Raw genomic sequence first — 21813 nt, forward strand, 5'->3', positions numbered from 1 at the left:
TGTGTGGGATGTTTGGCCCAATTCCATCGTTGGTGAGGTTTGAAATGCTCCTTGATTGTAGGTGAACTATAAATCCCAGTAACTACAACTCCCAAATGTCAAGGTTTATTTCCCCCAAACTCCATCTGTGTTTATATTTGGGCATATTGAGTATTCATGCCAAATTTGGTCCAGATCCATCATTGTTTGAGTCCACAGTGCCTTGTGGATATAGGTGAACTACAACTCCCAAACTCAAGGTCAATGCTCTCCAAACCCTTCCAGTATTTTCTGTTGGTCATGGGAGTTCTGTGGTTCAATTCTATCGTTGGTGGAGTTCAGAATGCTCTTTGATTGTAGCTGAGCTATAAATCCCAGCAACTACAACTCCCAAATGACAAAATCGTAATTTTTGATTGATGGTCACTCCTTGTGTAGTGAGACATTTTGTTGCCAAATTTGGTGTGATTTCGCTCATTGGTTCTTTTCTTTTTATGGTACGCATTATGCACAGAGCATTTATATAGATAGATAGATAGATAGATAGATAGATAGTATGTACATATAAGCGCTCTGAATCCTCTTCGGGGTGAGAGGGGGCAGGGGATAAATATAGTAAATAAATAAATATTTTAATGTTTGTATATTTTTGGATTTTAATTGGTGCTGAGATTCTTTTCATAGAATCATTGAGCTGGAAGAGACCTCGTGGGCCATTTAGACCAACCCCCCTGCTAAGAAGCAGGAAAAGAATGTAGTGTAAACGGGCTGCAAATAACAACAACAATATAGGAGTCGTTAAATATATTATAATCCACTGGAGAAAATGTCTTGTTTGTCTTCAGAAGCAATTTCCCATTTATTTATTTATTTTGCTTCTTCCTTTTCTGACCCCCTTCTTTGCCAATTTGGTTGCTTCCAGTCTTCCTCTGTGAGCTCACCCTAACCTCCGTTCTATATGGACTGTACCATTTCAGTGCGGTAGGGGGGGGGTTGGAATCCCATTCTGTTGGAAACCAGTCCCGTGAATTAACCTCGCCTGTTAATTATTTAAATCAATGATTGATATTAGCTTGGGATTCTTTGGGAGGAGATGGCGGCGAGTTGTTCAGTTTAGTGGGGAGAGGAAACGATGTCTATTCTCGGCTCTCCCCCCACAAACTAACATGGTTCGGCCTAAAGGCTGAATGGGAGGGGGAAGTATATAAAGGAAAGAGCGGGCTGGGAAAGCGCTCGGAGGCAAGGAGACGGGAAGGAAGGTTGCTTTTGGCCGCTTTGGGGGGAGACTTGGAGGGGTCTACAGCAATGGCGTCTAACGGTGAGGAAGAGGATACAAAAGGGTGTAATATATTGAATTTTGTAGCGGGTGCAATGCTTGAATCCAGAGTGGAGCCATTGAATCAGCGAGTTTGACTCACCAGGAGGAATTAAGATTCAATGGTTGTATTCTTGGTTCTGATAAACTAAAACTAAAGATTGCAATGGGGTTGGAATAGGATTTTCAAAGGGATTGGGTCTCCTAGGATGTGTTTTCCCTTTCTCTGGGGGTTACACGATTCCTTTACATGCATAGATCTTTATTGCGAAATAGATTGGGTATTGTATTGTCGAAGGCTTTCATGGCTGGAATCAATAGGTTCTTGTGGGTTTTTTCGGGCTATATGGTCATGTTCTAGAGGCATTTTCTCCTGACGTTTCGCCTGCATCTATGGCAAGCATCCTCAGAGGTAGTGAGGTCTGATAGAACTAGGACAATGGGTTTATATATCTGTGGGAAGACCAGGGTGAGGCAAAGAACTCTTGTCTGCTGGAGCTAGGTGTGACTGTTTCAACTGACCACCTTCATTAGCATTTGAAGGCCTGGCTGAGCCTGGGAGAATCTTTTGTTGAGAGGTGAAACATTCACACCTAGCTCCAGCAGAGAAGAGCTCTTGGCCCCACCCCAGTCACCCCACCCTCTGGCCATATAGCCCGAAAAAACGCACAAGAACAGATTGGGTATTATTACAACGGAGGCCATTTTGTACCCCATTTGAATAGGGTGACTTCCATTTTACGGAGCGAAAGGCCCCTTAAATAGCGGTTTCATATGGAAATAGTATTATGGTTGGGTTTATATACTAAGGGGTAATATTCGGAGGCCATGCCGGTCGCTTTTGGCTGTCTAGAAGGAAGAGATCTTGAACTGCGCCATTATTCGCCGCCATTTTGTGCCAGCGTGAGAACTAGGCCACGAGGAGGGGCAGTTCCGCTCTGGAAGGAGCGCGAGGGAGGGCTGGGCTTTTATAGGGAGGGGAAGGAGACGGGGCTCCCCATGGCAACGACACACGGGCAGTGTTCGGCAGCTGCGCATGCGCGAGTGAACACGCTGAGGGGGAGGAATAGACAATGGAAAAGTACTCGAGGTGTGTGCCGGCGTTTCAGATGCTTAGTTAGGAGAGGAAGGAGCGGCGCGCGCATGCGCTGGGGAAAGAAAAGCTTGCGCATGCGTATACAAGGCTGTTTGTCGCAGTGTTACATCCGGGCCCTTGCCCTTCCCCATTCCTTTGGAACGTTGTCCACCCCGTTGAGTCATTCTCTTCACCGCCCACGAGCTCAACTGTCATTTTTTTTGCCCTCTTCGCGGGATCCGCGCATGCGCAGGAAGCCCCTTTGACTTCTCATTTAAAGCGCTGATGGTTCTGATTCCAGCTCTTCTATTCTTTGTTACCTCAGCAGCCTCTACTTGTGTGGGGGCGACTTCTCATACACACAGACACATATATATAAATAACTCTGGAGGCCCATGGGTGGGTTTGCTTCTTTTTACAGCATTTCCTGATCCATAATGTGTCTAGATCTAGGGAAGTCATGCTACCCATGCTCTATTCTGCTTTGGTTAGACCACACCTGGAATATTGTGTCAAATTCTGGGCACCACAATTCAAGAGAGATATTGACAAGCTGGAATGTGTCCAGAGGAGAGCGACTAAAATGATAAAGGGTCTGGAGAACAAGCCCTATGAGGAGCGGCTTAAGGAGCTGGGCATGTTTATCCTGAAGAAGAGAAGGCTGAGAGGGGATATGATAGCAATATATAAATATGTGAGAGGAAGCCACAGGGAGGAGGGAGCAAGCTTGTTTTCTGCTGGCCTGGAGGCTAGGACGCGGAACAATGGCTTCAAACTACAAGAGAGGAGATTCCATCTGAACATGAGGAAGAACTTCCTGACTGTGAGAGCCGTTCAGCAGTGGAACTCTCTGCCCCAGAGTGTGGTGGAGGCTCCTTCTTTGAAAGCTTTTAAACAGAGGCTGGATGGCCATCTGTCAGGGGTGATTTGAATGCAATATTCCTACTTCTTGGCAGGGGGTTGGACTGGATGGCCCATGAGGTCTCTTCCAACTCTTTGATTCTATGATTCTATAATACAATGTAATTTTTTCTCCTCCCCAATGAAGGCGTTCATAGAGCAGCCATGGCCAAACTTAGGCCCTCCATGTGTTTTGGACTTCAACTCCCACCATTCCTAACAGCCTCAAGCCCTTTCCTTTTACCCCCTCAGATGAGGCTGTTAGGAATGATGGGAGTTGAAGTCCAAAACATCTGGAGGGCCCAAGTTTGGCCATGACTGTTCTAGAAAAAGCTATAGTTGTGACTCAAGGGGAAAGATGTTGATTTTGTCTTCCTGCACAAAGGCAGTGTATCTGTTTTGTAGAAATTGGATTAGGATAATTATTTATTATTTACTTCATTTATATACCGCTTTTCTCAGCCCTCAGGCGACTCAAAGCGGTTAACAACAGCAAAATTCAATGCAAAAACATCACAAAACAAATATGGGACAGTTAAAACAGTAGCATCATCAACGATAAAACATCAATATAACAATCATTAGTATCTCATCAGTAAAATCCGAATCCAATCTCATCATCCATTATTCCATATTCCTATATTCAATTATACTGCTTAATCAAATGCCTGCTCGAACATGCCTCAGGCCTCTGTGAATTTTCCTGTCCTCCATTTGTGTGTGCGCTTGTTTATGTTTGTTTATTCTATTTTGGTAGAATGTTGTGACTTGTCCCCGAGACACACAGAACAAATAATGTGGTGGAACAAGAGGGACTTGTGTAGCTTCTCTTCCTAGCTGTCTGGCCTCATTTACACTGCTATATAATGCAGTTTAATTGTGTTGAGCTGCATGATGTGAGTCTACGCTACCCATATAATGCAATTTCAAGCTGCATTATGTAGCAGTGCGGATGGGGCCTCTGTTCCTTCCCACATAGTTAATGCCCCATTGGGTTTTCCTTTAGATTTCCTGTGGCAAAAACAATATGTGCATTTTTGAAAGAAAAAAGGAGGCAGAAGTGTTGGAAACATGGCCAAAGTGTTGGAAACTTGGTATATGTTGTATTTATCTCTCTGTTTCCGAAGCAAATGTCACTGTAGGTTAGGGGTTCTCAACCTATGGGTCCCCACATGTTTTGGCCTTCAACTCCCAGAAATCCTAACGGCTAGTAAACTGGCTGGAATTTCCTAGGAGGGCTTTCGCACAGTTAAAACTTGTGCACCAGCTGCAACTGCACCTCAAGAAACCTGCCTTGGCCACTCTGGTCCATGCCTTAGTTACATCCAGACTGGATTACTGTAATGCACTATATGTAGGGCTGCCTTTGAAAACTGCCTGGAAGCTGCAACTGGTGCAAAGGTTGGCAGTCAGGTTGCTAACTCAAGCCAATTATAGGGAGTAGATGACACCCCTATTAAAGCAGCTCCACTGGTTGCCGATCAGTTTCCAGTCCCAATTCAAAAGTGCAGGTCATCACCTACAAAGCGTTGAGCAGTTTGGGTCCTGCCTATCTTCACGACCGTATTTTCTCTTATAAAGCAGTGCAGACCCTAAGATCTGCAGGGGAGGCCCTTCTCTCGCTCCCACCACCATCGCAAGCATGGTTGGTGGAGACGAGAGAGGGCCTTCTCGGTGGTGCCCCCCCCCCACCCTGAAACTCCCTCCCTAGGAATATTAGGCTAGCACTCGCTCTGTCTACCCTCCGTAAGGATCTCAAAACATGGATGCTGAAATGTGCATTTGAAAATGGTCTGATTGTCCAGCCCTAATTGACCATCAGATTGAATCTCAGCACTTTACCTCAACCCTGACCCTATAATCAGTTTTTGCACAGCGCACATGCCCAGCCCTCTCTAATCTGCCCACCATAGTCATGGTTCCGATTATTGAGATTGACTTTGATTTAGTCCAATGATGTTTTTATATTTTACTGTTTGAATCATGTAATTAGATTGTCATATGTGTTTTAATGTGTTTTTATTCATCTAACTTTGTTATTATTGGGCTTGGTCCCACTTGTAAGCTGCCCTGAGTCCCTTTGGGGAGATGGTGGCGGGATATAAAAATAAAGTTATTTTATTATTATATAGAATAATAAATTGCTTATTTGTAGCTGTGGCTTGTGTATGGAATGGTAAATACTACGTCCTTTGCCTAAGCAAAGTGAACACACTATATGAGTGTATGACACAAACTTTGCACCTGGATACCTTTCTTGAACAGGGAGAAATAAAATGGGGAAAGAATATCCCAAAGGGAAGAGATAGGTTGTATATCTAGACAGGAAAATAATAGAATTGGCATAGAATTAGATGGTAAGGTAGCAATACGTGGGATTTTGAAGATTTTAGTAGCATAGTATTCCAAAAGTCAAGTGAAAAGCCGAAGTAATGGTCACTGTGAGCTAGATAGGGGGCAGGGCCCGTATCAAGTGTCTCAGTTCTGGAATGTTCTGAATGATGGCTCTGCGCTGGCGTAAAATTCAGTTGTGTGAGGCACAAAAATCATAATGAGCAAGTGCTTTTTCCCTATACTTTTAAAAAAAGTAGGAACTTCCTTTGTTAAACGGTTCTAATATCATTATTTTTCTTTTACAGATTATAGTCAGTCAGCAACACAGAGGTAAATAACTTTCAAAGTACTCAATTTTTCAAGTACCTTCACATGCTTTCTCTTTATAAAACTAATATTAGCTACATATGAACAAAAGTTTGTTTCTGTAAATTTTAAAGAGATATGCTCATACATTTGTAAAAAAATCAAGAGGATGTAGGGTTCCCAGCATTTTATCTGCCAGATTTAGCCCTGTGTTTTGATTTCCCCTAGAAGACAAGTAAAATTTTCTAGAAACAGTAGTGCCAATGATTTCTGGAAATAGTGGGCTGAATTGCTTAAAAAATATTTATTGTTTTGGTTACAAACTATTTTGAAACACAACATTCTAAATGTATAAAATGTATGACATTAATTACGATTCTTGGAACCAAGTAATTATTAGCTGTTAGAAATACTCTCCAGTTAAATACACTCATGTTTCTATTTGTTCTGGACTATATCCAAACTAATATGACTTGTACAAATCAACAACCAGAGCACTCCTCCTTGACTCAAATCTGCAGTTGTTGAAACCTAATAGCTGCAAAAGGATTAGTTTCAACAGCTGCTGCCAGAGATATAAACAGAACTCTCGGTGTAGGCAAGATATAAGAAACAGCAACAGTTTCAGAGAGCGGTTTGACTGATTTTAAGTTACTGTAGGCACAAGTTATTCTTTGCTGAACTTTTCTTCCTTTTTCCTTAGTTATGGGGCCTACCCAACTCCACCCACACAGGGTTATTCTCAGCAGACTAGCCAGCCGTATGGGCAGCAGAGCTATGGTGGATATGGACAGTCAGCAGATACTTCAGGATACGGTCAAAGTAGTTACAGCTCTTCTTATGGACAGACTCAAAGCTGTAAGTGTTAATAGTTCTGTGTATTTTTATTGCACATTTTAAGATAGTCATAATTCTAGAAATCTATTTAGCTTTCTCGTATTATGTAAGTTGCAAGCGATTTTAGATTGAATAATCATACATTTTGTTTTTCAAACAGCTGGCTATGGCACTCAGTCAACACCACAGGCCTATGGCTCATCAGCAGGATATGGCAGTAGCCAAACTTCTCAGACATCCTATGGACAACAGTCATCGTATCCCAGCTACTCCCAGCAGCCAGCCAGTTCTACCACTGGAAGGTATTTTCTAAATCTGTCGCACCCCAAAAAGTGAACATTGTGTCACCTCTTATAGGTGGGGGATTGTGCACTTGTTGGATTTAGGCTGTGTCTTTTTGTGCTTTCTCTGATGCAACCAGTGGTGGAAATCCAGTTTTACTATATTTTTGTGATTGTAAACCAAAGTTCTGAATAGAATCCAGAGTTCCATCTTTCTAGTGCTAGAGAAGTCTGTCCCTTTTTGTGTATCCTGAAATCTTACTGTCTCCTTTTTTGAAATTGTAGTTATGGCACCAGCTCTCAAACCTCCAGCTATGGGCAACCCCAGAGTGGAGGTTATGGCCAGCAATCAAGCTATGGCAGCCAGCAGCAGAGCTCCTATGGGCAGCAGCCTTCCTACAACCCACCTCAAAGCTATGGCCAGCAAAGTCAGTATGGCAGCGGCAGTAGCAGTGGAGGAGGCAGCGGTAGTGGATGTGAGTACTTTCCCCCCTTCTAATTCTTTCTCTTTAAAACCATACATGAAATGATGAACAAAATTTGGTGCAGTGCAGTCTGCAGAAGCCCATGACTGCCACCTAGAGGAAGCCAGAGCAACTACTGATCCTGGTTTCCTCTCTTAATTGCCAGGCCTTTCTCATTCAAATAAACAAAGCCTCATAGCCTGCTCTTAATATCTCAATTATTTTTCTTTTCTTCTTCAGCTGGTGGCTATGGCCAGGATCAGTCCTCCATGAGTGGAAGTGGTAGTGGAGGAGGCTATGGCAGCCAAGATCAAGGTGGATACGGGGGTCAGCAAGACCGCAACCGCGGTAGAGGCAGTGGAGGAGGAGGAGGAGGCGGTGGATACGGCAGAGGTGGCTTCGATCGGAGTGGCAGTGGTGGTAGAGGCAGCAACAGAGGTGGCCGTGGAGGCATGGGGTAGGTGTCTAGTCAATTGTTGTGGGAGAGGGAGTGGGTTTTGTAATTAGTAATTTACTTTTTACTTGCAATTAAAAAGCCAACCTCATCTGGGAGGGTGCAATGTGCAAATAATTGAAATCCATGTAGTGTTTTTTGTAAACAAGTGTGGGATGCCACCATGTATACTCTAGATATCAGAATGCTTTTTGAACTGGGATGGATTTTTAATGGATGTCAAAGTTTTGTGTTCCTTGTCTGCATGTGAAAGACCAAAAACCCTACTTTCTAACAACCAGCCATTACAGTAACTAGCCTGTGTATGGGAGGAAGACATGGTATTTTCATCTCATATTTCTGCTTGCATCTGTATACAACCTCCAATGTGTACATGATACGGACTTAAATACTGTTCCTCAAAGGTGAATTATGGTCCTCTTTGAGCCAAGTTCCAGTTATATACCAATATATACAACAACATCTGTACTTCCTTTTTTGTAAAAGAAGTTGATGTCCATACAATAGGAGTGTTCTTCAACTCTACCCCAGTGTCAACCTGATGATACACTGAGGGAGCTTGGTGTATATGTTGATAGCAAATATAATTCTTGGTTATAAAAATCTCTTCAGAAAGAGGTGATTTTATGCAGGCTGCAAGCCAGCTTTCCTTGGGGTTATAATGTTGTGGTCTAGCCATATAATGAATGCCAATACAGGCTCAAAGAATGTGTTCTGGTTTTCCCACATGGTGGCTGGACTACTTGTACATGTGGTTTATGGTGTGGCAAAACAGAATCCTCCACTGCTCCTGGGTGTGTGTACTGCCTCCTTTTTGTGGAGGAGTAATTAAAGCCTGGTGATCAAAAGGCAATGGTTGCTAGGCAGCATTGACTATGTGGGCTCCCACTGAGCGGGAGATAGGAGATAATAGAGAGGTGAGTATAGGCGGGGTCAACTGAAGGGTGGTTTGCATATGAAAAATTGTTGATCTGTTAACAATACCTGCTCTGTTAACGAATTCTGCATTTTGTGTGCCACAGGTGTGAAAGTCAATGAACTTTAATCAAATCTCCACCTTCCACATGTTAGTTAAGGGTCTGAGGAAGGGAGAGAGATCTTACGGGCAGGCAGATATGCAGTCTTAAAAGCTGAAATAAATTACTATTATGAGTGCACAATATGAGGGAATGGGTTCTTACATACTTTCAAAGCAGATGTCTGCATTAGGGTTGTGAAACAAAGGAAAAGTTTGTAAAAGCACAAGCCAAGCTTGAGAAGGGTGAACTGGAAATACAGAGTGCACGGTATGCAATATTTTTAAAAACAAGCTTGGTTCAGCAGTCATGCCAAGAATAGGACGGCTACAAGGAAAACAACATGGTCTCAAAAGCTGCATCACGACGCTTCATGTTACGGTTCAAGATTGGAAGCAAGAATGACTAAACACTAGAGCTGTTTCACTTTCAAACCTTCTTGAGGGTGTAATGATACATTTCAAAAAATGCTGAGGGCAAGGAAAAGGTGGAGCAGGTTGTATTAGATCTTCAAGAAGAACCAAACATAAGTGTTGGCCAGCATCTTAACGGAAATGGTGTAGTTACTAGCAACAAACCTTTTTAGCCATGGAAAAAAGCATCATTATCTTCTAACTTATCTCCTCAGCGGTGGTGAGCGAGGTGGTGGCTTCAATAAATTTGGTGGTAAGTCCAAAGAGTTCAAAAACTTGAACCACAAAAGTGTATTTCTATATATTTTTCAGAGACTCTGTTTGTATGCCAAAAAAGTTGAAAAGCCACCATTTATCAGATAAAAACCTATGGGAGCACCCCCTGTTGTGGCACATATGCCAAAATGGTTGGTTGTATCTATGGTGTTGATTTCCACGTTACGGGGCTTTCTACTCAGCCAAGATCTTGTACCAATACAGTACATTTTGGTTGTATGTCTTGCAACATGATGGGAAAAAACAAACCCTGAGACTTGTGTCGTATTGAGAATACATGAGGTAAAACTTACCTTGTAAGTGTTGGGTTAGTGTGTTGTCCCTTAAAAACACACGTGTGAATGTTGGGTTAAAATGTTCTAATGGAAGTGCATGCATTCTTGAGGAAACATGGTAAAACAATGGTTTATAAGTACCTTGTTTAAAATGCTACTGGTACAGGGAATATGGAGGAACCACTCCCTTCAAACTTGGAAGTGCAATTTTGTCTGTATGAAACTCTTAAGAGCTCTTTGACTAATAAGCGGTTTCATGGGCTTCAATTTGAGAGTTTGGTTTTAATCTGTGAAGTTTCACAAAAGGTCTTCTTTTTATTTTTGGACTTCAATGTACCAAACCAAAATTGGTTTTCAGGAAAGTTCCCATAGGGTTTGCTGAAAAGGGCTTGGCATGAACATTTTATAAAGCGCTCTGTATGTAGGATTGTCATTGCATTTGAGACCAGTGTTGGGCATAAGCTTTTCAAAATGACTAGATGCAATCAATGGTGTCAAAATAAGAAATATATATATATATAGAACGTTAATAACAAAATGGTTGGTGCAAGTAAATAACCTGATGGTTTACAAATAAATAAACAAACAAACACAAAGCTCTCATTTTCAAGGGCTTATTATAAATGTGTTCTGTGATGTAAGGTGATTTCTTTTCTATGCATAAAGTTTCAATAAGTGTCTTATATCATGAAATACATATGGTAGTCTGCAATGTGCTGCTACAGACTTCAATGTGTTGGAGATTTAGACTGACCAAGAGTCAGTAAAAGACTCTGAATAGCAATGGCTGATGTGTGGTGTCAAAACAGATGTTTCAAAGTTGTTTGTCCAACGGTGCTTTCAGTGTGTGTCTGGAGGCCATGATCCTCCCTGAAAAGCTGCAAAATTTTAAGTTTTCAGTATTTTCTGGAAGAAAGAGTGGTATCTGTTTTTGTAATAAGCTATCGTGTCACTAGGACATGGACCACTTCTGAATGTCAGGAGTGTTTTTCTTACACTTAAAAGTAAGCTTGGGCTGCATATGTTCCAACACTGGCCTGTTACTGATGTGTTCGTGATGGTGGTGCTGATGTAAGAAAACAAGTTGGTCATTATTGCCCACTAACGGAGCCTCTCCTTCCTTATTTTCATGTACAAAAGGACCCCGGGACCAAGGATCACGCCATGATTCTGGTAAATATGTTTGATTAGTTCTATCACATTCAGATATGGTTCCAACACTTAGGTCCCTCAGAGCACACATTTTCTACCTTGAAGCTGTGGACATGAATCCCAAGGAAATCTGTAATGTCCCCAGATGTCACTATACTAATGTACCCTGTGAGCAACAAATAGGAGCTTTAGAGTATCAAAAATGTGTCTTATTCTTGTTTAAACGATAAACATTTTGAATGAAGTAAAAACAAGGAAATGGCAAAAGATACCATTCAGAGCAGGATATTTGAAACAGATGACAAACTGTCTTATAGTTCAGAAGTAAAGTGATGAGTTTTAGAGGCTGCGGGAAGGTCCCTGATGAGAAGCAGGAACCAGAGACTATAGATTAGTAGGAAACTTAACATTTTCTTTATTTTTGCAGCTGAACAAGATAATTCTGACAACAACACCATCTTTGTTCAGGGACTTGGTGAAAATGTTACTATTGAGTCAGTAGCAGATTACTTCAAGCAGATTGGCATAATCAAGGTAAAGTTGGTGTCCATTGTGCCTATGAGAAGATCCCATGCACCAGAAAGCTATATTTAACAATCTTACACTCCATTGCTCTAAGAGAATGTGATATGTTAGTGGGTGTTATGGATAGAATGATGACTTGAGAAATTTTGGAATGCGGATTATGGTTTTGATACTAGTAGCAGTAATTTGAATGTAAAGATGAAATCACTGGTACCTAACACAAGCAAGAATATCAAATATAAATAAAAACTATTCAAAAAATTGTTGGAGGATGTCAAGAATCAGGATTATATATACATATGTAAATAATTTTTGGGGGAAAGTATTTAGAGAAATAGAAGATACAATGAATATTGAAATAGAAAGAAATCCTAGTATAGCTTTATTATCATTATATAATAATAAGCAATTGAAAAAAGACTATAAAGAAGCGATAACAAATTTATTAACAATAGCAAGACTGCTTATAGCAAGGAACTGGAGAAAAGAAATAAATATACAAATAGAGGAGTGGTACAAGGAAGTATGGAAATTGGCAATAAATGATAAGCTGACATGTATATTAAAAGTTAAAAGGTATATGGAAACAAAGTGATTTTGATGATGTATGGAGAAAATTTATTGAAAAAGGATTAAAAAATAAAGAAGGAAAGTTACCTCCACAAGAAGAATTGAAATTTTGGACAGATGACATGTAAATCTGTGGCTTGAAAGGGGGGAGGGGAGCACAGTGGTGAGAGGTAGACAATATGTATAAGCAGAGAAAGAACACTAGATTCCAAAAGTATGTTAGGTTGTATCTAAAAATATGTATCTGCTGTAAAACAATGTATAACAAATGTATTAAATCATGATAAAATAATAAACAATATTTTAAAAAGTAAAGATAAAATATCTTTGGTTGAAAGTACATACTCAACCGTTAAAAGTTAATCAGTTTTCATAATGTTTTTCATTTATCAGTGTCAAAGTAGATGATCACAGCATCCACTATGTATAGATAAATAATAGAATAGGATTGACCAAAGACTGATTGACTTGTGGGTTTTTTTGCAGACAAACAAGAAAACTGGACAGCCCATGATTAACTTATACACAGACCGTGAAACGGGAAAATTGAAAGGCGAGGCTACCGTGTCTTTTGATGACCCTCCATCTGCAAAGGCTGCGATTGACTGGTTCGATGGTATGTACATTTTGTCTCCTGAAATGCCTTTTGGGAGTTGCTGTTGGGGGGGAACCTTGATATCACTTATATGACTTGTAATTGAACAGTAAAGGATTTTCTAAAGTCTTGGAAAAGTATGTAGTAGAGAGAGGTTGCTAAGAAGGAAAGCATTCGTATTTTGTTTTCCTATTTGATTAATAAATTCATCCCACTCTCTCCCTAGGTAAAGAGTTCTCAGGAAACCCCATCAAAGTTTCATTTGCTACCCGGAGGGCAGATTTCAACCGAGGTGGTGGCAATGGGCGCGGAGGAAGAGGCCGTGGTGGTAGAGGAGGTATGAGTCACTTTTTTCTTCTGCAATTGAATAGTAGTGCATCGCATAGTAGAATATGGTACCGTTGCCGTTAATGTGATGTGTTTGAGAAAAAGAGATGGAATAGAATTTAATAGTCTGCATTAGCGATGGACAAAAGACTGCATGTGGGCTGTCAAAGGAGGCAAAAATACTTTAGAAATCGTTTTTTGCTTCAAAATGCTCCCAAATGTATAGGTTTGGGGCTGAGAACAGCGCTATACAAAGGGCTGAGAACAGCAGTATACAAATAAAGTAAATAAATAAAGTAAATAAATATTCCCACCATACTTGGTGTACTCCTCCCCCCCCCCCCCCCGGGTGGGAGAAGGGCATTTTATCATGAAATAGTCCAAAATGTTCATAAGGGAGCATGCCATACATTTCCACCATATGCTGCAAATTCCTTAAGCCAGTTTAAACCCAGGGGAGAGTTTTTTGGAAGACCCAAAATCTGGTGAAAATGATCCATAACCCCTAGAGGCAATTTTTCCCTAATCTTCCACATTTGTCTAGTTCAAATAGGAAGTAACAACATAGGCAGTGTGAGAGACTCGTGAGACATTAACCAGAAAGTGTTTTCAGAAAACCACCGCCACTAACTGCCCCTGCCTTTCCTTCTTTTTCTCCAGGACCCATGGGCCGTGGGGGATTTGGTGGTGGTGGTGGTGGCGGCGGCAGTAACAGTGGCTCTGGTGGAGGCAGCAGGGGAGGCTTCCCCAGTGGGGGAGGTGGCCAGCAGCGTGCGGGAGACTGGAAATGCCCCAACCCGTAAGTAGCAGATTTAATGGTTTGAGTGGTAAGGTGGAAAAGGGAGGATTAATGACTACAGGAACATGATTTATATTTCTCTTGTCTTGTAGAACATGTGAAAACATGAATTTCTCGTGGCGCAATGAATGCAATCAATGCAAAGCTCCCAAACCAGATGGCCCTGGAGGTGGGGGACCACACATGGGTGAGTAGAAGAAAGCTAGTGTTTGGTTTGTTAAAGGAACATAAGTTAACATTTACTCAAGAGAATTTTCTTGTTTGCCTATTGAAAGGAAGGAAATGCATACGGTTAGTCTCATCCTCTTTTTCTTTGCATTGTTCCGTACCTTGAAATGCAGTCATCTGAATGTATGAAGTAAGCATTGGTGTTTTGGAAAGGAAGCCTATTTTCACAACCTGCTCTTCTTTGCTAGGAGGTGGATTTGGTGAAGAGCGACGTGGAGGCCGGGGAGGCTTTGACCGAGGTGGATTCCGAGGAGGAAGAGGGGGCGACCGAGGGGGCTTCCGAGGTGGAAGAGGCGGAGACCGGGGCAGCTTCGGACCAGGAAAAATGGATTCCCGGTAAATATTGCTGAACTAACAGAATGCTGTAAAAATGGGGACTTTGGTATCAACTGTCTTCCTGCATTTTTCTAAGCAATTAAGCAAGAATTCAGGTTCAAACTTTTTAAAGTATGGAAATGTTTACAAATATGAGAAAGTTAAAAAATACAGCACACATAAAGATGTCCTGCCCATAAAAGAAATAGCTTCTAACCACCTTTTGGGTAGATTTTCATAAAGACGACCAGAATCTCACCCTAAAATAGTGCCTCCAAAGGATACTACAATTGAAAGCTGCTAAGAGGCGCAGCTTCAGAACCAACTCAACACGTAACCCTTGTACAGTTATTGGTCTAGGTCATTCATAAAAGCCAGACCTGAAAACAAATTGAAATGGATTCAGATAATCAGTTTCATTCAGTAACCTGTGGAGCTGGGGAAGCCACCACAGACTAGAACCTTCAAGGGGAAAAACCAATTGGAGACTGACCGATATTATATAGAGGAGTTTAGGGATGTGGTTTTTCCCTCTCTAATAGGCCTTGCCACAGAAAGGGATCTTATTTTCCAAGAGTGAGGGATTAAATATGCCTAACTTGAGTTTTTATTTCCGTCGACATCCTCTTCTGTTGTCACCCCACTGTAGGTGCTGCAACTGAACACACTATACTAAGCTTTTATTTTCTCTTTGCAGAGGTGACCACAGACAAGACCGCCGTGAGAGACCCTATTGAGTCTGTACAGGATCCCAGACCATGTGAATTTATAAACTTTTTTTATTTTGTATGATCTCCGGCTTTGTTGCAAATTGTGTGTCCTTTGTTGGTTTGTGTACAAACTTTGTATTCCCTTCTCTTAATTTTTGTTGACTGTACCTTGAAATCTGATACAGTTAAAAACAAAAAAAAAGTTTTAGTCATGTATGTATTAACGGCGTGGGGCGGGGTGGGATAGGAGGCTTGGATAATAAAGATGTTTCAGTTAATTCTGAGAAGAGCTACTTTAGTCTTTTTTCCCACAGAACTCTAGAAGCAGCAAGACCAGCAGCGAGTGCTTATTCAGTGTGAACATCATTATTTCTTTTGTAAATATATGGCATTCTAAATGCATGACAGTTGACCACCAGACTGCTGTATCTCCAGGAACCAGAGGTTGTTGATGGCCCTCTTTGGGGATGCTGTTGGGGGCATGACATTAAAACCTCTTGTGTTACTCATTTATCTCCCCACCACAATTTATATTGGACCTGAAGATCTATTCTGACCAACTTGATTACATGACTTGGAGACAGTAGTTTCTCCTATGAACATTACTATATTAAGTTTTCTGGAGACTAGGACATGGAACAATGGCTTCAAACTACAGGAAAGGAGATTCCACCTGAACATTAGGAAGAAGTTCCTAATGGTGAGAGCTGTTCAGCAGTGGAACTTGCTACCCTGGAGTGTGGTGGAGGCTCCTCCTTTGGAAGCTTTTAAACAGGCTGGATGGCCATCTGTTGGGGGTGCTTTGAATGAGATTTTCTTTTTTTATTAATTTTTATTGTGAGTTTTTAATACATACAAACAAGAATCAAGAGAAAACAAAAGAAAAATACGTGACATCGTCCTCACCACCACCTCCCGTGCATCTGGGAGAGAAAAAAAGAGAAAAAAAAGTTTAAAGAAAAGTGAAATTAAAATTGAACTTCCCAAAGTCCTCTGAGAGCTTGATTAGCATTGGTTTACAATTGGTTCTATTCACTCTAATCTTCTCGGATTCACCTCCATATTTTCCCTTTTTCATAAGTTAGACAAGTCTAGTATGAGTGGAATCTTTCTGGATTCGATAAAGTCAGAGAAGCCTGACCAGTCTGTTCTTCTAGCATTATTCAGTTTTTGTGATAGACAATCCATTTGCACTATGTCGAATACTTTGATTACTTTGAATGTGATTTTCCTGCTTGGCAGGAGGTTGGACTAGAAGGCCCACGAAGTCTCTTCCAACTCTTATGAGTCTATGTATTATAGCTGCTGGTGCTTGGAAGCAGCATTAGTGATACTTACATCACAATCTGTGCCATAGTCTTTAAATGTCCAGCAGGGATACAAGTTCGAGATCTTACATGGTTGCTCCTATCTTATTTGAATTCAAGCCTTCTACATCATGTTTCCTGAGACCAAAAGCATGCAAAAACAATATTTTACTCACATAAATTGAACATCGCAAAACAAGATTTATAATTGACTACATTTAGAACACAGCTAACACATACAGCTAATTCAGACACTTGCACTCTTAATACTAATTCCCTGGTGGTGCCGCGGGTTAAACCACAGCTACTGAGCTTACTGACTGTCAGGTTGGCGGTTCAAATCTTAGAAGTTGGGTGAGCTTCTGCTTGTTAGCCCCAGCTTCTGCCAACCTAGCAGTTTGAAAACATGCAAATGTTAGTAGATCAATAGGTATCGCTTCTATGGGAAGGTAACAGCACTCCATGCAGTCATGCTGGTCACATGACCTTGGAGGCGTCTATGGACAAGACCGGCTCTTTGGATTAGAATAGGAGATGAGTTCCCCTCCCCAGAGTCTGGCACGACTAGCTTTAATTTGGGGGATAACTTTATCTTTTATCAATTTTAAGCAGAGAGTTCCACTGCTTATACTGACTCTTAATCCTCATTCTCAATTCACTTACTCTTTTTTAAGTACTTTGATTATATCGGTTGTCGTCTACCACTAAAGTCTCAAGACATTCCATCAATTCTGACAGTTTACTCTAAAAGTGTGCATACATACATTACCTTAGTGTAGTATATATTACATTAACCCAAACTATACAAAAACCCTGGACATAACAACTGCCCCTCAGGAACTGTGTAATTCACCTGAATGGTTGAATATGTACGACGTTATACTGGATCTGCACTATGATGCAAACCCTATTTTTAATTATTGGGAGCCTAGTTTTCTGCTGACTCAGTGTCTTTCATTCATACCTTGTGTTGATGTGCCTTCAAGTCACGTCACCCCCGTTAAATTTACAGGATCTTGGGCAATAAATACTCAGGTGGCTTTGTCAGTTCCTTCCTCTGAAGTACAACCCTCAGCACCTGGAATTTGTCTTATGGTTTTCCATCAACGTATTAACCAGGGCTCATCCTGTTTAGCTTCCACAATCAAATGGCCTCTAGTACTAGGATTTTTGGACCCTTTTTTGACTAAACATTACATCTACTTAGAAAACCTGAATGACCAAAGACAGTTTTTGTCTCAGTGCTTCCCATCATATTTGATCACCTTTAATAGTATTGCTGTAATGAACTTTTTTGAGAGACAAGTAATTAATCACATAGGCAAGTGTGAATGTTGCAGTTGGCCAGTTTGATTAGCCTTGAAGCATTAAAGCCTGGCTGCTTCCTGTCAGGGCTAGCTAACACCTCCCAACAAAGGATCCCCCAGACAGGAAGCAGACAGTCTTTGAAGCTGCAAGACTTTCCAATGGTAATCAAGTTGGCCAATTGCAACATTCACACTTGCCTCAAACAGACATGAGCAGCTTCAAGACCATTGAAATCCACGAGCATGTGGACAATTTAAACAGAAAAGGAAACCATGAAAATCAACAAAGTCTGGCTACCAGTATTTAAAAAGCTAAAATCAGGACAGTAAATAAAGAACAACTCTCAAAACATGAATTCCAGACCAGAAACAATCCGGGTCAGCAAACAGCTCCCAACAAAGTTTCCCCCAGGAAGGAGGCAGCCAGACTTTGAAGCTGCAAGGCCATTCAAAGCTTGCTAATTGCAACATTCTTTCTCCCATCTGGACATTCCACAGATATATAAACCCCACTTGCCTAGTTTCCAACATACTTCACAACTTCTGGGGGTGGATGCCTGCCAAAGATGTGGGCAAAACGTCAGGAGAGAATGCTTCTGGAACATGGCCATACAGCCTGGAAAACTCACAGCAACCCATTATTGAAAATGTCAGAAAGTTGTTACAGTACAGATCTGAAGGGCTCAAAAAGCACCAGATCCTGTCTGATCATAGGCTGTTCCTCTCCTTGCTTTTTAATTCTGATCCAGAGCTGCTGCTAGTAAATAACCTTGTATGTAAACAATGTTCAAATCCTGACAGCTTTGAAAATGCAGGCAAGTTGCTTTGTCTCACTCTTTGATTACAAGATAAGGGTATTGTGCTACAATTACAGAAAATGTCAAATTTTGCAGTCATCTAACTGGCAGAGAAGAGAGCTAATAAGCTCATAGTGGGTAGGATTTTAGGATTGTGCCTCTTGCCTGTTTGGTTAATTAATGTAACTGATTCTCTCCACAATTGTGGTCTTAAGACAAGGTGCCTTATAGACATGGGTTGTTTACATCCATGTGCGGTTGACACCTAATTACTTCTCCTTAGAGGTACCTGAATCATAGCCTCCAGCAAAGCATCCAGCCTTCTCTAAAGCCACCTGTCCTTATCATGGACGCTTCAAAGTTCCTTGTTTAAATACTAGTTTCCGTCCTTCAAGACATTAATAGCACCTGTCGTACAATTTGTCAATTAACTCTTCAATTACTGGAGGCTGTAATAGTCCATTCTGTACTGTAAGAGTCTATTTCCGGCTGTCGGGGAATCCAAGACGGTTTGAGCATTATGTAACGACAGTGCGGACGTCATCCCGTTTCTGTTAACCCTATTCATTCCACCAACTCCCTTAATGACTAAGCACTGACTAGGGGATGGGTGGCAGAGCAGGTGATCTTGGGGGTTGCACAAAGGTGAGGGTGGATCATCAAAACAACACAGAGGCAGGAGGAAGCATTGATGGAATCTACCAGACAGTTGGCTCAGATTTAAGAGATCTGAGCTCAAATTCCTACTTTGCCGTGAACCTTACCAGTGACTCACATCTCTCCTAATCCTAGTTTGTTGTGGAAATAAACAAACTGTGTTCTGAGTTCGTTAGATAGCCAAGAGACATACACAATACATTAGACCCAAGATTTCTTAGCTTTGGATTCTTTTAACTTAGGAAATGTAATGCTCTGAATATTGAAATCTATTGGGAATATACTGATTAAGGCAATTCAGTTATTCCATCCTACCTTGTATGGTTGTTGCTAGAATAAAAATATGCCATGAACTCTGTGGAAGAAGAGTAAACTCACACAATCACAATTCAAACTCGTAAAAAAGGAAAATGCTTGGAAGGAGATTGTAAACATTGCACATGTGATATCAAAGCCAAATTTATGCTGATACAAATCTAAAGATCCTAAATTCCCCTAAAGCAGGGGTTCTTAACCTTCCTAATGCCGTAAGCCCTTAATACATTTCTTCATGTTGTGGTGTTCACCGATCATAACATTATTTTGTTGCTACTTTATAAGTGTAATGTTGCTACTGTTATGAATCGTAATGTAAATATCTGATATGCAGGATGTATTTTCATTCACTGGACCAAATTTGGCACAAATACCCGATACATCCAAATAAGAATACTGGTGGGGTTGAAGTGGTGGTGGTTGATTTTATAATTGGGAGTTGTAGTTGCTGGGATTTATTGTTCACCTACAATCAAAGAGCATTCTGAACTCCAACAATGATGGAATTGAACCATACTTGGCACACAGAACTCCCATGGCCAACAAAATACTGGAAGGAGTTGGTAGGCATTGATCTTGGGTTCTGGAGTTGTAGTTCACCTACATTCAGAGATCACTGTACTTTTTAGGCGATCCCTCATAGCCCGAGGATAATGGTCCTCCAAGTTCAGTGTCTTGGTGGTGAGTCTGTAAGTGGCTGTGGAGCCCTATTCTTGATCCGCATGTTTTCCCGCAGTGAGGACATTGGTGTCCAGATGGAAGGCGGTCCCGGTCAGGATTGGCTTGATGCACCTTCCTTTTGGCACATTTGCCCTCCATTTGTGCCTCTTTAAATTCTGCAGTACTGCTTCTCACAGCTGACCTCCAGTTAGAGTGCTAAAGGGCCAGGGCTTCTCAGTTCTTGGTGTCTAGGTCACAGCTTTTAAAGTAGGCTTTAAGCCCATCTTTAAATCTCCTTTCCTATCTTCCAACATTACATTTCCCATTCTTGAGTTCGGATATAGTAACTGCTTTGAGAGACGGTGATCAGGCATTCGGACAACGTGGCTGTAGGAGAATTGCTTCAGTGCTGGTCTTTGCTTCTTCCAGCACACTGACATTTGTCAGCCTGTCTTCCCAAGAGATTTGCAGGATTTTTCAGAGGCAACACTGATGGAATCGTTCCAGGAGTTGAGTGCTACGTCTGTAGACAGCCCATGTTTGCAGGCATATAGCAGGGTTGAGAGGACAATAGCTTATAAAGCACCTTGGTCTCCCTGCAGATGTCCCAGTCCTCAAACACTCTCTGCTTCATTTGGAAGAATGCTGCACTCACAGAGCTCAGGTGTCAATGTTGACATTTGTAAAGAGGTGGCTACTAAGGTAGCAGAAATGATCAACATTTTCTAATATTACACCATTAAGCTGTATTTCTGGTATTGCACTGTGGACTCAAACAATGATACATCTGGACCAAAGATGGCACAAATACCCAATATGCCCAAATGTGAATACTGGTGGAGTTTGGGGAAAATAGACCTTGACATTTGGTAGTTGTTGCTGGGATTTATAGTTTACCTACAATAAAAAATCATTCTGAACCTCACCAACGATAGAATTGAGCCAAACTTCCCACACAGAACCCCCATGACCAATAGAAAATACTGTGTTTTCTGATGGTCTTTGGTGACCCCTCTGACACCCCCTCACAACCTCCCTAGGGGTCCAGATCCCCAGGTTGAGAAACACTGCCCTAAAGGTACCAGATCTTGTCTGTTCTTCAAAGCTAAGTAAGGTCAGCCCTTCTTATAACAGAGATCAGAGATTGCCAGCAAACTACCAAGTGCTGAAGGCTATATTTCAGAGGAAGAAACTGGCAAAACCACTTCTGAATATTCCTTGCCTAAGAAAACTGTTAAAATGCATGTGGTTGCCCTAGTCAACAGGTGACTTGAAGGCACACATAGATATACACATACAATCGTTTTCTGGAAACACCTTTTTGTAAACCACTAAAACTTAAGTTATTTTTCTTTTAGATGCTTTTTTTCATACAGGGAGGTGTATGTGTGTGTATATATAACATTTAGTCAGCAAGTAACAGGTGAAACTAACAGCTACTGTTGTAATCATTACCTAGACATTTTTCCCTCAAGGTACATTCCTTTGGCAAGAATGTCTGGCACGTGGGCTTTGTGCGTCTAGGGCGGTAAAACCAGTTTCTGATGGTGACCACTAGAATAATGTTATTCTTGGCCACGATCAAGAACACAGATAAGTACACTAGTCCCAAGCTGGAGGGGAT

At 41.3% G+C, this 21813-nt stretch overlaps 1 protein-coding gene across 1 annotated transcript; it reads left to right on the plus strand.

The window, feature by feature from the left end:
- Positions 1-1192: 1192 nt before the first annotated feature.
- FUS (FUS RNA binding protein) lies at positions 1193-15655 on the plus strand. Its single transcript, XM_060780182.2, has 15 exons — positions 1193-1297; positions 5909-5933; positions 6613-6767; positions 6907-7048; positions 7313-7503; positions 7732-7948; positions 9590-9627; positions 11066-11098; positions 11505-11611; positions 12659-12788; positions 12994-13104; positions 13755-13893; positions 13986-14080; positions 14310-14457; positions 15134-15655. Exons 1-15 carry the CDS (start codon positions 1285-1287, stop codon positions 15171-15173), a joined length of 1584 nt encoding a protein of 527 aa, XP_060636165.2. The 5' UTR covers positions 1193-1284; the 3' UTR covers positions 15174-15655.
- The last annotated feature ends 6158 nt before the right edge of the window (positions 15656-21813 follow it).

This window comes from Anolis sagrei, chromosome 6 (assembly GCF_037176765.1).
Source record: "Anolis sagrei isolate rAnoSag1 chromosome 6, rAnoSag1.mat, whole genome shotgun sequence".
Classification (NCBI taxonomy): Eukaryota; Metazoa; Chordata; class Lepidosauria; order Squamata; family Dactyloidae; genus Anolis; species Anolis sagrei.

Coding starts and splice junctions, on each gene's coding strand:
- FUS (XM_060780182.2), top strand. Junction 6,768..6,906: donor TTATGGACAGACTCAAAGCT/GTAAGTGTTAAT, acceptor TTTTTCAAACAG/CTGGCTATGGCACTCAGTCA. Junction 7,504..7,731: donor AGGAGGCAGCGGTAGTGGAT/GTGAGTACTTTC, acceptor TTTCTTCTTCAG/CTGGTGGCTATGGCCAGGAT.